Source organism: Scyliorhinus canicula, chromosome 6 (assembly GCF_902713615.1).
Source record: "Scyliorhinus canicula chromosome 6, sScyCan1.1, whole genome shotgun sequence".
Lineage (NCBI taxonomy): Eukaryota > Metazoa > Chordata > Chondrichthyes > Carcharhiniformes > Scyliorhinidae > Scyliorhinus > Scyliorhinus canicula.
The window spans coordinates 26,453,431-26,468,208 of NC_052151.1; the positions used below are offsets into that span (position 1 = coordinate 26,453,431).

Here is a 14,778-nt window from a genome sequence, read left to right on the forward strand (position 1 = left end):
ATTAGCACGTTTGCGGATGATACTAAGATTGTAAGAGTTGCAGATAGTGATGAAGATTGTCAGAGAATACAACAGGACATAGATAGGTTGTAAAATTGGGTGGAGAAATGGCAAATGCGAGGTGATGCATTTTGGCAAATCCAATTTAGGTGGGAGCTATAAAATAAATAGCAGAACCATCAGGAGCACAGAGACACAAAGAGAATGGTAGCACAGGTGGAAATGGTGGTAAAGAAAGCATATGACATGCTTGCTTTCATAGGACGGCATATCGAGTATAAAATCTCGAAAATTATGTTACAGTTATATAGAACGTTGGTTAGGCAAAATTTGGCATACTGTGTCCAATTCTAGCCACCGCACTACCAAGAGGACGTGGAGGCTTTGGAGGGAGTACAGAAAAGGTTTACCATGATGTTGCCTGGTATGGAGGGTATTAGCTATGAGGAGAGATTGAATAAACTGGAATTGTTCTCCCTACGGAGGCTGAGGGGCGACCTGATAGAAGTTTATAAAATTATAAACTAGGGTTGAACTGAAAATTACAAGGGGGCACATGTTCAAGGTGAGGGGGGAAAAGGTTCAGTGGAGATGTGCGGGGAAAGTGTTTTACACAGAGGCTGGTGGTGGCCTGGTCTGCACTGCCAAATGAGGTGATTGAGGCAGATACATTAGCGATCTTTAAGACTTATCTGGATAGACACATGAACAGATGGGGTATAGAATAATACAGGCGGTTGGTCTGGATAGGACATGTGATTGGCGCAGGCGTGGTGGGCCGAATGGCCTGTTCCTGTGCTGTACTGCTATTTGTTCAACTATCCGCAAACTGCTGCATAAAAATACGGAACCAAACTTAAAAATGCCTACAGGTTCATTCTAAGTCATTATTGTGTGGCAACAAAGTCTGCCACATGTGGTAAACTTCTAACAGGAGCTCTTCATCTGTGGGACACTTTGAACCAAGAATAGTAAAAAGCACAGGAGACAAGGCACAAAGAGAATACATATATATATTTTAAAATTTCATTTAACATTCTAATATTGTGCAGACAATTCCTCCGCCTCAAACATTATAGCGTACAGATTTGTAGGATAGGAAAAGTTTGCAACTGCATCGTCCTTTCAAGCTGTATTTTATATTGCTAGCACTTCTTAGTCACTAGGTTTGTTACACTATCCACATAAAACAGTAAGAAGTCTTACAACACCAGATTAAGTCAGAGAATCCTTAATGATCCTGAAATAAAGCACCCATTTCTCAGTTCTGATCAACAGTCAGACCTGAAGTATTGGGTCGCATTATCAAGTGGCTGCGAGGGTCAGGGTTTGGTGTAAGTTTGATTTCAAAATCATAGTTTGGGGTCATCTCAGCATCCCGGTGCGTCGGGGACAATTTGAGATTTTCAACGGGTTGGCCAGGCGGAGGGAATGGGAAACCTGCTTGCTGTAAATTAGCGGACTTTAATAAGCCAATTAGTGCCAGGTCATGCATTGTGCCTTAACTTGATGTCCATGGTCATTTACTTCAGTGTTTCAGCTCCTGGTCTTCTAAGGAGTTGTCTGCCTTTGTCACTGGCACCTCTTGGAGATGCTCGCCATCATTAATTGGGTGCCAAATCTACCGCCAGTTCAATTACGACTTTTAAATTTTAAAATAGCACTGCAAGAGCAACAAAGTTGAGGCATGCGGTTGGGACCCAGATTAGATGTTGGGTTTCTGTCCGTGCTTTGAAAATCCCCGTCAACGTATGCTGCCAGGCCTGTTGAGCATTTCCAGCATTTTCTGTAGTTACCCGAGATGGAATTTAATCGCTCCCGGCGAGGAGTTTAGAGGTGGGGGCAGCGTGTGATTGGATGGAGGATGTGGATTTTATAACAATTTCTAGTTTATTTGGATGGGGGAACCACAAACTAAAATCTCTGCAATCCACAAGTTTCAAAGAAATTAATAAGGAAATACCAACGATGATTAATCATTCTCCCAATTTGTTTGGACAATAATGAGCTGAATAGTTAATTTTTCAATTTTTCAAGTAAGGTAGACTAAGTTTAAAAGAAAAATCTTGAAGAGATTGCTCCTGAAATGTCTCGGGTTTGTTTGTCCTTATAAGTGTAGCCACCTGAGTTGGCCACTTCCCAAGTTAAAATGGAGAAACACAAGGAACGCAGGGAAAATTGGACTATCCCAGAGAAACAAGCAGTTTGCAGACTTTTCCTGTGTATTCTGCCTGCAAAGAAAGCAGACAGCACTGAAACCAGCAGCCATGCATATTAATGAGCGATTCCCGGGCACAATAGTAACAATCAAAGGTGATCGAAGTAAAGCTAGACTCCTCGACGCCAACAGGAGTCCAAGACAAAAGAAGCAAACGGGCACCCAAGGACCGTCCAGCGATCGGGAAACAGCTCCAGTATTGGGGAATTCAAACCAATCGATTGGTATGGGATCCAATCGATTGGAAGTAAGCTCGGGGTCCGCCCAAAAGGGCGCGAAGCCCCGAGGACTGTAAGATAGAGCCCCCAAGGTCAGTTTGCTCTCTTAGCCGGCCCTCCCAGCAGAACATCTTAGCAGCTCTTGAAGAACTTGACCGTAAGAAGGAGAGGCCTGGCCGACTGCTGCATCATCAAGTAAGTGTCCAGTCAACGCACACTACGAGATAGATGCTCCTGACCCCTTAGTCCCTACCAGCTGGAAGCCTGCAGACTCAGGATCGAGGAAGAGGCCATTGTTCCCTGACCCAGCGGGTTCCCTTCTCCAGCTAAGTACTGGCCTGTTAGTGGTAGGAATAGTCTAGTCTTTTAGTATTGTATGCATGAGTAGCGATTAACTGTGTATTAATAAACGTGTTTTGATTTGAACCTTACTAATTGGTGTCTTGAGTCATTGACCTGAACTTGAACTTGAACCTCGTGGTGGTATCATAAGGATACCTGGCGACTCTAGTGCTAAGTAATAAAACAGAGCCAATTGAGTGTAAAGCGCACTCACCAGAACGAGCAACATAAGTCAGGAAGGCTTTCTGTTCTTGATGGTTAACCTGGCTTAATTCTGCTCTGCCTTCCCTAGCATATGTTTTCCCCATCTTACATGCAATTTAACAGCTAATAAATTGTACCCATCTGAGGTCTGTTGGGAGATCCAATGGCAATACATAAAAGGATAGTTTCCATTTTAAACCAGTTGCAACACATCAAGACAAATTAATCGTCCATTTGGTGTCAGCTGAATCAAGGAAGTCCTGTAAATTGAAGTAATGCTAAATCTCCGAAAGGAACAGTACACACAAGAAATGCTTTGGAGGTAATGGGGAACATTGGGATTCAAAGAAAGAGAAGGCAAGTTTGACCAGTCTGAAAGAAGCAATCAATTGAGACAATGAAAATGTTGAGTAATTTAAAATATGGACAGGTTGTAAACTTCCATCCCTTTTATTACAGTCCCTTAGCTCCAGGCAAACTGCTCAGCTATGCATTATTCTCAGAAGGGTTTTTGTAATTTGAAATTTCATCTAACTTCTTGTTTGTAATAAAAGTTGAAGCCTTTGAACTGTGAATTGTCAAGGAATGCAAGAATGATATCATGTTTAACCACAAAATAGTCTCCATCCTCTGGACAGAGGTTTGTATGATTAGTCATAGCGCTTTGTTCTTTCAATTAAGCCCTGGGGCAAAGCTGTTAAATCAAAAAGCATACCGTGGTATCCACTGCCTTTACTTTTTTCGGGGGAATGTAGTGAGGAGTCCGTTTGTCCCGCGACATCAGCACACTGCCCTCTGCTCCCAAAGTGATGATCACAGAACCGCAGCCCTTCTCCAACAGTACGGAGCCTGCCTTTCCAGCATTCTCCACGTTGCAAACTTCAATGCCGGTTAAAATCTCGGCCTGCAACAAAACAACAGGATGCTTGCTATGATTTCATAAATTTGTCCTTATAAAGCACTTTCCTCCTTTACAGGCCACTTGTAAATGCAAGGGCCCCTATGTCACAGATTTAAAAGGGAAGACTACAAATACTTGAAGATTGAAATAAAAGTATAACACACAAAGGGATATTTGAAACTTTAAATAAGTACACTGTTTTGTGAATAACCCTCACAAATTGATGGTGGTTAAAACATGAACCATTAGCACAACATATCTTTATTTCTTTCAGTTGCAGTACTAGCCAATGGTTTCCGTGAGAGCTGTCTTCCAATGTTGCTGTCAGCATTGAAGCACGTGCGACTTCACCTGAGGCGGTGGTTTTTGGTTTCACTAATTTCAAAAGCGGCAAAGTTGAGGTCATTATGGAATCTAAGAACAGACGGTTTCCCGACTGATCAGTTGCAGACCGCTATTCTTCTCCAAGGATTATATGCCCCATACTACAGTAGCAAGGATTGGGCATGTAGATACATTCCCTTCCCCTCCCTCACCCACAGAAATAAAGCTGCTGAATATACAATCTAAAATTTTCTTTTAGATCCACAAGAACAAAGAGAGAAATTCCTGATTTAGTCACACTCATCTGTCTTCCCATTTTCATTCTAATCTGTGAATAACGTAAGAGTATTCGTTATAAAAACGGAACTTTTTGTTGCTGTTGTTTATTTCTGTGACAGCTTCACCCCACTTCCCTAATACTCAAAAGAGATAAAATTGGGCTGGATTGTCCATTGCGTGTCTGCCCCAATACTGCTGCTAGCAAGGACAAGAGAATCTGGCCGCGCCATTTGGTAGCGATGGGATTCTCCTCTCCTACTACTTGTCAGTGGGATTTCCATTGAAGCTGGGAAACCCACGGGTGGGGATGTGCTGCCAGTGGGACCAGAGAATCCTGCTGCCAACAAACGCCCGGAGAATCCTGCCCAAAAATTTACAGTGTCAAAAGCTTTAGTGAGCCTCACGTCAGTAGTAGGGAAGTTACTGGAGTCCATTATCAAGGATTTCATAGCACAGCATTTGGACAGCAGTGATGTAATCAAACAAAGTCACCATAGATTTACAAAAGGAAAATCATGCTTGACAAATCTACTAGAATTCTTTGAAGCTATATCTAGTAGAGTTGACCAGGGAGAATTGGTGGATTAGGTTTATTTAGACTTTCAGAACGCTTTCGTCAAGGTTTCACATAGCAGATTAATATGTAAAGTTAAAGGGCATGGGATTACGGGTAGTGTCTTGAGGTAGATAAAAAGGTGGTTAGCAGACAGGAAGCAAAAAGGTGGAATAAATGGCACTTTTTCAAATCGGCAGGCAGTGACTAGTTGGGATCTGTTCACATTATATATTCATGATTTGGACGAGGGAACTAAATGCATGTTCTCCAAATTTGCAGATGATATAAAGTTGGGTGGGAGGTTGAGCTGCGAGGAGGAGTAGAGGTGCTTCTGTGAGATTTATACAGGCTGAGTTAATGGGCACATGCATGGCAGGTGCAGTATAATGTGGATAAATGTGAGGTTATCCGCTGCAGGAACAAAACTAGGAAAGCAGATTAGTATTTGAACGGGTGTAAATTGAGAGAGGTAGATACTCAGCGAAATCTTGGTGTCCTCGCTGAAAGTAAGCGCGCAGATACAGCAGGCATTAAAGAAGGCAAATGGTATGTTCGCATTCATAGCAAGGTTTTTTTTATTTTTTTTATTATAAATTTAGAGTACCCAATTATATTTTCCAATTAAGGGGCAATTTAGTGTGGCCAATTCACCTAACCTGCACATCTTTGGGTTGTGGGGGCGAAACCCACGCAGACACAGGGAGAATGTGCAAACTCCACACGGACAGTGACCCAGGGCCGGGATTCAAACCCATGTCCTCAGCGCCGTAGGCAGCAATGCTAACCACTGTGCCACCGTGCATAGCAAGGTTTTGAGTGAATAGAGATGTTTTACTCCAATTGTATCGGGCATTGGTGAGGCCACACCTGGAGTATTGTGTGCAGTTGTGATCACCTTAATTGAGGAAGGTTGTTCTTGCTATGGAGGGAGTGCTGCGAAGGTTTACCAAGCTGATTCCTGGGATGGCGGGACTGTCATATGAGGAAAGTCTAGTCGGTTAGGATTATATTCATTGGAGTTTAGTCAAGGCAGAGGGGATCTCATAGAAACTTATAAAATTCTAACAGGATTAGACAGGGTAGATTCAGAAAGAATGTTACCGATGTTCGGGGAATCCAGAGCGAGGGGTCATAGTTTTAAGATAAGGGATAAACCTTTTAGGACTGAGACGAGGAGAAATTTCTTCACCCAGAGTGTTGAATCTGTGGAATTCACTGCCACAGAAAGTAGTTGTGGCCAAAACATTGTGTAATTTCAAGAAGGAATTAGATATAGCTCTTGGGGCTAAATGGATCAACGGATATGGGGGAAGACGGGATCAGGGTATTGAACTTGATGATCAGCCATGATAATTTTAAAAAATAAGTTTAGAGTATCCAATTCTTTTCTTTTCCAATTAAGGGGCAATTTATCATTGCCAATCCACTTACACTGTACATCTTGTGAGGGTGAGACACGGAGAGAATGTGCAAACTCCACACGGACAGTGACTGGGATGAACCCGGATACTCGGCGCCGTGAGGCAGCAGTCACCACTAGCCACCATGCCGACCTGATCAGCCATGATCATAAGGAATGGCAGAAGGGGCGAATGGCCTCTCCCTGCTTCTATTTTCTATGTTTCTACGTACATGCTGGTGCTATCAACAGATTTATCAATATAGGAGCGAATGGATGGGAGGGAGAGGAAAAGACAATAGAAATACAAGTGTGCTTTCAACTGGGAATGGGGTGGCAGAAAGCGGAAACGGGGAAACTGAAGGGCAAAAGATAAAAACACACAGTATTTTCCATGACAATTGGCAGCAGCTGGATTTATACAGCAATGTCTGTGTACCATCAAAACGATACGTTGCATTGTTCATTTGGATTGTTGCAGTGAAATGTCAGCTACAATAAACACAAAGTGGGACAGTCACCATTGGAATAAAGGTGAAAGAAAAAGGGGGATATCTGACAGAGACTATTGTTAATATGGTTATATTCGCATTGCTAAGCTTTGAAATGAGTTTTAGTGCATTGGTGCCATCATCAAGTTCCCCTATACACTGGTATTTACAAGGCCTTTCCACTCATTTGCTGTGATGACGTGGAGCTGATTTAATACACATGCTGGCATTTACAATCACTAGCGTCAAAGCAGAGAGGTGAATTTCCCTTCCCTTTTTATTTAAAAGGACAATAGCTGTGAGGCTGTCATGAAACCTCAGTGCGTCGTTCCCACCTAAATAAAAAGCTAATGAAGTATCATAAATCTTGCCATCAAGGTTGTTAGTGCAACAGTTGCCAGGCATCTGACTGGATCAGTGTTCCTTTACATCAGACTTGTTGCCGATTTTCTCCAGCAAAATACTTAACCAAGAAAGATTTGTTGAGAAAAGCATTCGGTGCACTCACATGCCAAGTGTAATGAATGCTAATTAGCAGCACGTCATACGTGAAGGTCAGTGCTTTTTCTTAGTGGGTTTACTGACACATTTTGAATCATCCTGAAGAAAATATTTAGTCAGATTTATCAAAATGAAATCTCCAATTTTCCACAAGTCATTATTTACTACACATGTCGAGTGCAGCTGTAATTTTAAAATGTCAGGTAAGTTGCTCGTCACCATGGCTAGTCCGTGCCGGAATGTCTTGAGGAGGGGAGGAGCTTCAGAGCATGAAATCTTATGTTCAACTTGATTGCATTTATGTTTTAAGCTAACAAATTAAATTTGTGTTCAGCTGGTGGAAATCCCCAATACGGAGCACAACCAGTCCAAAGAGGGAACTTTCTTAGGGGCAATACCCCGTGAGTGAAATAACCTCAAAGAAATTTCCCCCCTCCGGTCACCCCCAAAAAAGAGGGACTACAGATACTGTCTTGGAATAAAAAGAGGCTGAAAGAAAGATTTACATTTAAAAATGTGCCTTTCCACGAACTTGGGTCATCTCAAAGCATTCTATAGCCAATTAAATACTTTTGGAATGAAATCAATGTTGGAATGTAGGAAGCTTAACAGCCAATTTATGCATAGCAAGTTTTCAAAAACAGCAGCTTGCTAATGGGTGCGATTTAATGGAAACATTTCTAAGTGTCATTTTGGGCACGCTTGGTGGGGTGTTTCTCGACGGTCAGTTGGCGAGATCATGGCCCGTATTTAGTGCCGAAAATGAGACCCACGAGTTTCTAGCAATTACTGTCGGTCTTGCCATCTAATTCGCCAGATTCGCACTTCAGCGTCTTGCTGCTAACATGGGGGAGCTGCTTTTATTTTTATTAATTTAGTTTTGATAAATGTTTTCCAATTTAAGGGGCAATTTAGTGTGGCCAATCTATCTACCTTGCGCATCTTTGGGTTGTGGGGGGTGCCACCCACGCAGATATGGGGAGAATGTGCAAACTCCACACGGACAGTGATCCAGGGCAGTGATCGAACCTGGGACCTCGGCGTCGTGAGGCAGAGGTGCTAACCACTGCGCCACCGTACTGCCCGGGGAGCTGTTTTTAAACACCTCTCACTACTCACTTCCAGTCAACACACACACATGGTAGCAAGCAGACCTATCCCTGATTTGGGAATGCCAACCAGGACAGGTTTATCAACGTCATCCATTTGAGTCGGGACATCCTGTTCCCCCAAGGGAGTCGGAGGACCAGCAGCAAGGTCACCAATAGTGCCAGGGAGGAAGTCCCTGTCAGTGCAGGCAACATGACCAGGAGGAAGTCTCTGATAGGACAGGCAACATGACCAGGAGGACCAGCATCCAGTGTCGGAAGATGACAGTGATCTCCACATGGATAAGTAACTGCCTCTCTGCGACATTTCAGCAAGTGTATAGCTGCTTGGAGGAGTCTCAAAGGATACGGGCGCATGTATGTTAACAATGTGTGACACAGAGGCCAACACTGTGAGGGTGGCAACCGCAGTGGAAAGCCTGCAACATGAGGTCAGCATCTTGAAAGGAGGTGTCCAAGGCATGGTTCAGTCTGTAATGACCATGGCTGAGGGTCTTGACATCATGTTCCAGTCGCTGAGGGGCATGTCCCAAGCACAGGCGGACATTGCAGAGGATGCCTCAGTCACCGAGGAGCATCACTGAGGGCGTCACAGCCATGGTACAGACAATGGGGAGCTGCCAGGACTGGCAGAGCCAGGTGACTCAGAGGCCTCTGGAGCTCATTCTAGCTGCCCTCCATCCCAGGGACCTACAGGCACCATCAGGGAGGAGGATGCACTAGAGGGCAACCTGGGGCTTGCCACCAAGGAGACGACGGTGGACTCTAATTTTACAAATCGCCCCTCCTGACACTGACGCATCTCAAAGGCAGCAGGCAGAACAGGTATGGCAAAGCTATATTGACACTGTTAAGTTGGACGACCCTCCGGCTCCAGGCCCTCCAGAGGATGTCCGCCAGGGGCATCAAAGGCCACAGGGCATGAAAAGCAGCAGGCTGCCTCCATCTCTGATGAGCATCCTGGGGACACACCTAGACATGGCACTAGGCCACATGAGATAAATAAGATTGAGGAACACTGTGGCATCCGGCTATCGGCAGAAGGTTGTAAGGCGTACACCAGGACAGTCGCACATAAGGGTAGTTCCAGGAGAGTCCAGGTGACTCAGTCAGTAACTTGGTCTATATAGCATTTTGATTGTTACTTTACCACGTGTACATCAATAAATAAATATTCTAGTTAAATCACCAGCAGTTCTCTACATTCATTGCAAAGACAATGAACACAACAATGCCATTTTAATACAGTCTGGGAATCGAGAGTTAAAGCAATTATGACCAATTTTCACAGAAATCAATACAAAGAAATCCTAAAGGGATTGGTGAAAAATCCTGGACTGGATCATTGTTAAAAATGGAGCAGAAGCTTTGTTTAAAAGTGTCATTTGGAATACAAACCGCTCAGGGAAAGCGTTATTATGAAAGAAGATTTTAAAGCGTGTTTTTGGGAGTGGAGTTTGGAAACTCTGATGTGACCATCATCTGGCAGGGACTCGAGCAGAAATCCACAGGCGCTAACTTGGATTCAGAGCACAATGTGTCTATTGGACCACAATCGTCTTTGTGTGTTTAAAAACTACTTCTGTGTTAATGAGACCATTGTAGCTTAAGATGTACTTTGTAATCCATGTTAATCTTTAAATCTGTGTGTATTTGCTAATGGAAGGGGGAGTAAATGAGTACTGTATAATAATCCAACTTTTTTTTTTATTATTGTTAAAACGAATTAGCGATCCTGTGACTGTTCCTCCATGATTTATTTTTTTAAAAAGCATACGTTACAGACTTTTGAGGCAGGGTTTCATTCCAGAATCTTTCAATCCTGCTTTAATTGTAATAATTCCCGCAAGGTCTGTGCGGTGGTCACTTCTACCAATACTGGCAAAGACAGATGAAATTTGTGGACAAGGATACTGTATAATGTCAGGCTGTTGCGCGATTAGTCTGTGGGACAAGCCCCCAGGCATTAGCAAGGAAGGCATTTCAGGATCGACAGAACTGGGTGTATCGTTGCTACTTCTGGTGCCTAATTTGATGCTTAGTGGACTATCCGATTTCATTCCTCATCAACATTTGTGTAGTGGTTTGAAACAACTGAGGTTGTTGGGCTATTTCAGAGAGTCAAACACATTGCTGTGGGTTTGGAGTCACATCTAGGTTAGACCAGCTAAGGATGGAAGATTCCCTTCCCTAAAAGGACATTAGTGACCCGATGGGTTTTAACACCTATCAACCAAGGTTCCATGGTCACTATTAGTGATTAGCCTTGAAAGAGAGTAGCTTTCAATTCCAGATTTATTAATTACATTTAGATTCCACCAGCTGCCATGGTGGGATTTGAACCCATGGCCCTAGAGCATTAGTCTGGGCCTCTGGATTACTAGTCCAGTGGCATTACCACTACAACACTCCCTCCGATCCTTGAATGAATAAATTAAAATAAGAGTAGTACTGTGTGTAATCCTGGTTGTCATATTATAGGAAGGATGTGATTGCACTGGAGGGGGTGCAGAGGCGATTCACCAGGATGTTGCCTGGGATGGAACATATGAAGAGAGGTTGGATAGGCTTGGGTTGTTTTTGCTGAAGCAGACAAGACTGAGGGATGACCTGATCGAGGCGTACAAGATTATAGGGGCATGGACAGGGTGGATAGGGAACAGCTGTTCCCCATAGTTGAAGGGTCAGCTACGAGGGGACACAAGTTCAAGGTGAGGAGCAGGTGGTTTAAGGGGGTTTTGAGGAAAAGATTTTTTCACCCAGAGAGTGGTGATGGTCTGGAACACAGTGCCTGGGAGGGTGGTAGAGGTGTGTTGCTCACATCCTTTAAAAAGTACCTGGATCAGCACTTTGCACGTCATAACATTCAAGGCTATGGGCCAAGTGCTGGAAAATGGGATTAGGTAGGCAGGTCAAGTGTTTTTCATGGGTTGGCACAGACTCGGTGGGCGAAGAGCCTCTTCTGCGCTGTATTATTCTGTAATTCTGTAAACTCCCAGCAGCCAGTTATACAGTTGCACTGGAGCAGGATGTGACATTTTGCAGAGCAGTCACAATTCTGGTCTTACATCAACTTAGTCTTAATTATTTGCTGTCTTTGCTGTGGGGTCTGGTCTAAAATGCTCACTATCTATATTCTTAGCCATAATTGCAAACAGACATAAAAACCAAAAAAAATGCATGGATCATTAGATGTGCATAAATCATTTGAGGTGAAGAGGTGAATCTGTCCAGTTATTTATAGTCTGCTTTTGGAATACAACCTTAATCCCTCTCTGTGAGCAGGCATGTTTGCTGCTCGGTATTGAGTTGAGACAACAGTGGTCGACAGGAACATTTTATTACATTAATTTACAGGCTGTACCAGCATTTATTTCCCAACCTTAGTTGCCCTTGGGAAGGTGGTGGTGAGCTGCCTTCTCCCACCATGGCAGTCCCCAAGGTGTAAGTATACCCATAATGCTGTTGGGGGGGGGGGGGGTTAATTCCAGGATTTTGACCTAGCAACAGTGAACGAATAGCGATATATTTCCAAGTCAGGGTGGTGAGTGACTTGGAGGGGAACCTACAGGTGGTGGGGTTCCCAGGTATCTGCTGCTCTTGTCTTTCTTGATGGTAGTGATCATGGATTTGGAAGATGCTGTCTAAGGAACCTTGGTGAGTTCCTGCAGTGCATCATGTAGATTGTACACTTGGCTGCCACTGTTCATTGGTGGTGGAGGGATTATGTTTGTGGAAGGGCTAACAATCAAGCGGGCTGCTTTGTCCTGAATGGTGTCGAACTTCTTCCATGTTGTTGGAGCTGCAGTCATCCAGGAAAGTGGAGAGTCAGCATGGTTTTATGGAGACCAAATCATGTTTGACTAATTTTCTAGAGTTCTTCGAAGATGTAACAAGCAAAGTGGATAATGAAGATCCTGTAGATGTAGTATATCTGGACTTCCGGAAGGCATTTGATAAGGTTCCGCACAGAAGGTTAATACACAAGGTTATGTCACATGGGGTTAGGGGTAATTAATTAGCTTAGATAGAAGACTTGCTGGTGGACAGGAGACAGAAAGTTTGGATAAATAGGTCTTTTTCTGGATGGCAAGATGTAGCTAGTGGATTCGGTCCTTGGGCCCTGTGGTGAATGTAGCTCTGTAATTCACACTATTGTATATACATGAGACCATGCATTTGTAAGCGCAGTTGCGTTGCCCGACCACTAGGGGGAGTAGCGCTGGGAATGCTTAGGAGTTTGTACAGCTCCACCCTTGGCTCCGCCCACGACACCTCCCCCTGGACTGCTGTATAAATACCAATGCTCAGAGTCAGTCGTTCAGTTCATCGAGAGTTCAACATGGAACAGGCTGGCTCTGTTGTAAGTAGATTAAAACCACTGTTCATATCTTAAAGCACGTGTCTAGTGAATTGGTGGTTCCATCAATTTAATCTACTTAAGAAACAGTCAGGATCAATATTGGAATCAGCCCTCAAGCCTGAGCGACTGGAACTCGACCCACAGGATGCGGAGGCAAAGAAATTTTTCTCATTGGCTGCGGTGTTTTAAAGCCTACCTGGCAGAAGCAAACACAGCCGAAACAACAGAGGAGCAGAAACTGAGCCTACTGCACGCGAGGGTGAGCCACAGAATCTCTATTCAACTAAGCTGCGCCGGTTTGTATACTGAAGCCCTAGCGCTACTCGACAAAATGTATGTAAGGCCTGTAAATGAGGTCTACGCATGACACGCGTTTACTACTCGCCGCCAGCGGCCTACGGAATCGCTCGCAGAATTCCTGAGAGAGCTTAAAACTTTATCTAGTGACTGTAATTATCAGGCGGTTACCGCGGCAGAACATAGAGAACTTGCTGTACGCGATGCCTTTGTTGCGGGCCTTAGGTCAAATTACGTGCGCCAGCGACTGCTGGAAAAGGGGGCCCTAAATCTTGAAGCGACTGTTGAACTTGCTACCACTATGGAGGTCTCCTTCCGCAGCCTCACCTCGTTCCCCGCGGACCCCGTCATGAGCCCCCGACCAGCGACTCCCCCAGGCCTGCGCCGTGCGGCCGCCCAGCCACAATGCTGCCCCAGCCTGCCACTTTTGCGGCCAGAATCAGCAATCGCGGCAGAACTGCCCGGCCCGCAACGCGACCTGCAGCAGCTGCGGGCGAAAAGGACACTATGCCAGAGTGTGTCTGGCGAAGAAAGCCCCAGCCTCTAACCCTCCCACGGCTCAAAGCACTCGTTCCCTGAATTCACAGGCCCGCAGGCCCTGAAATGCTGCAGCCTGTATGCCGACTCCGCCCCCACCCGACATGTGCGACTCATGGGGCGGCCATCTTGGCAATCCTCCTCCATGCGGCCGGCCATGTGCGACTCATGGGGGCAGCCATCTTGGCTATCCTCCTCCATGCGGCCGGCCATGTGCGACTCATGGGGGCGGCCATCTTGGGATCCATCCTCTTCAAACTCTGAAACTCACCTCGACGACTACGAACTCAGAGGGCAGACATCACGGGGCCACTCCAGCACAGCTAATCGAGCCGCCGACTACCCGCAACTCAGCACAGTCACTCTGGACCAGAAACTCGATGACAGAGGTCCAAATCAACGGGTACAGCACACCATGCCTTTTTGACTCCGGGAGTACTGAGAGCTTCATACACCCAGATATGGTAAGACGCTGTTCGCTCCCCGTTTTTCCCTTGCGGCAAACTATCTCTCTCGCTTCAGGCTCCCACTCTGCCTAGATCCAGGGGCGCACCGCCGCGACACTCACAATCCGAGGCACTAGCTATGCAAAATTTCAACTCTACGTCTTGCCCGAACTCTGCGCGCCACTCTTATTAGGCCTATATTTTCAATGTAACCTTAAGAGCCTCACCCTCAGCTTCGGCGGGCCCCTGCCCCCACTCACTATCTGCAGCCTCGCCACGCTGCGAATCTCCCCCCCTCCCCTCTTTGCCAATCTCACACAGGACTGTAGACCCGTAGCCACTCGCAGCAGGCGGTACAGCCTGCAGGATAGGGTGTTCATCAGATCGGAGGTCCGAAGGCTTCTCATTGAGGGGATCATAGAGGCCAGCAACAGTCCCTGGGGAGCTCAGGTGGTGGTTGATGGAACCATCAATTCAGCGAACACGTGTAGTTGCATCTGAACAGAGGCTTTAATACACTTACAATAGAGCCAGCCTATTCGTCGTTGAACTTCAGGTGAACTGACAGGCTGGCTCTAAGGCACTGATCTTTA

At 45.2% G+C, this 14,778-nt stretch overlaps 1 protein-coding gene across 5 annotated transcripts in view; it reads right to left on the reverse strand.

Moving 5' to 3' along the window:
* The window catches only part of rbks (ribokinase), a 235,241-nt gene that overhangs the window by 89,069 nt on the left and 131,394 nt on the right, over nt 1–14,778 (reverse strand). For all 5 annotated transcript variants that reach the window (XR_005460906.1, XR_005460904.1, XR_005460905.1 and 2 more), the window contains exon 7: nt 3,698–3,886. Coding sequence is in view for 2 of the 5 variants with exons in the window: in XM_038799063.1 (XP_038654991.1) it covers nt 3,698–3,886 (189 nt within the window). In the remaining 3 variants the exon portion in view is untranslated. The remainder of the gene's footprint in view (nt 1–3,697; nt 3,887–14,778) is intronic.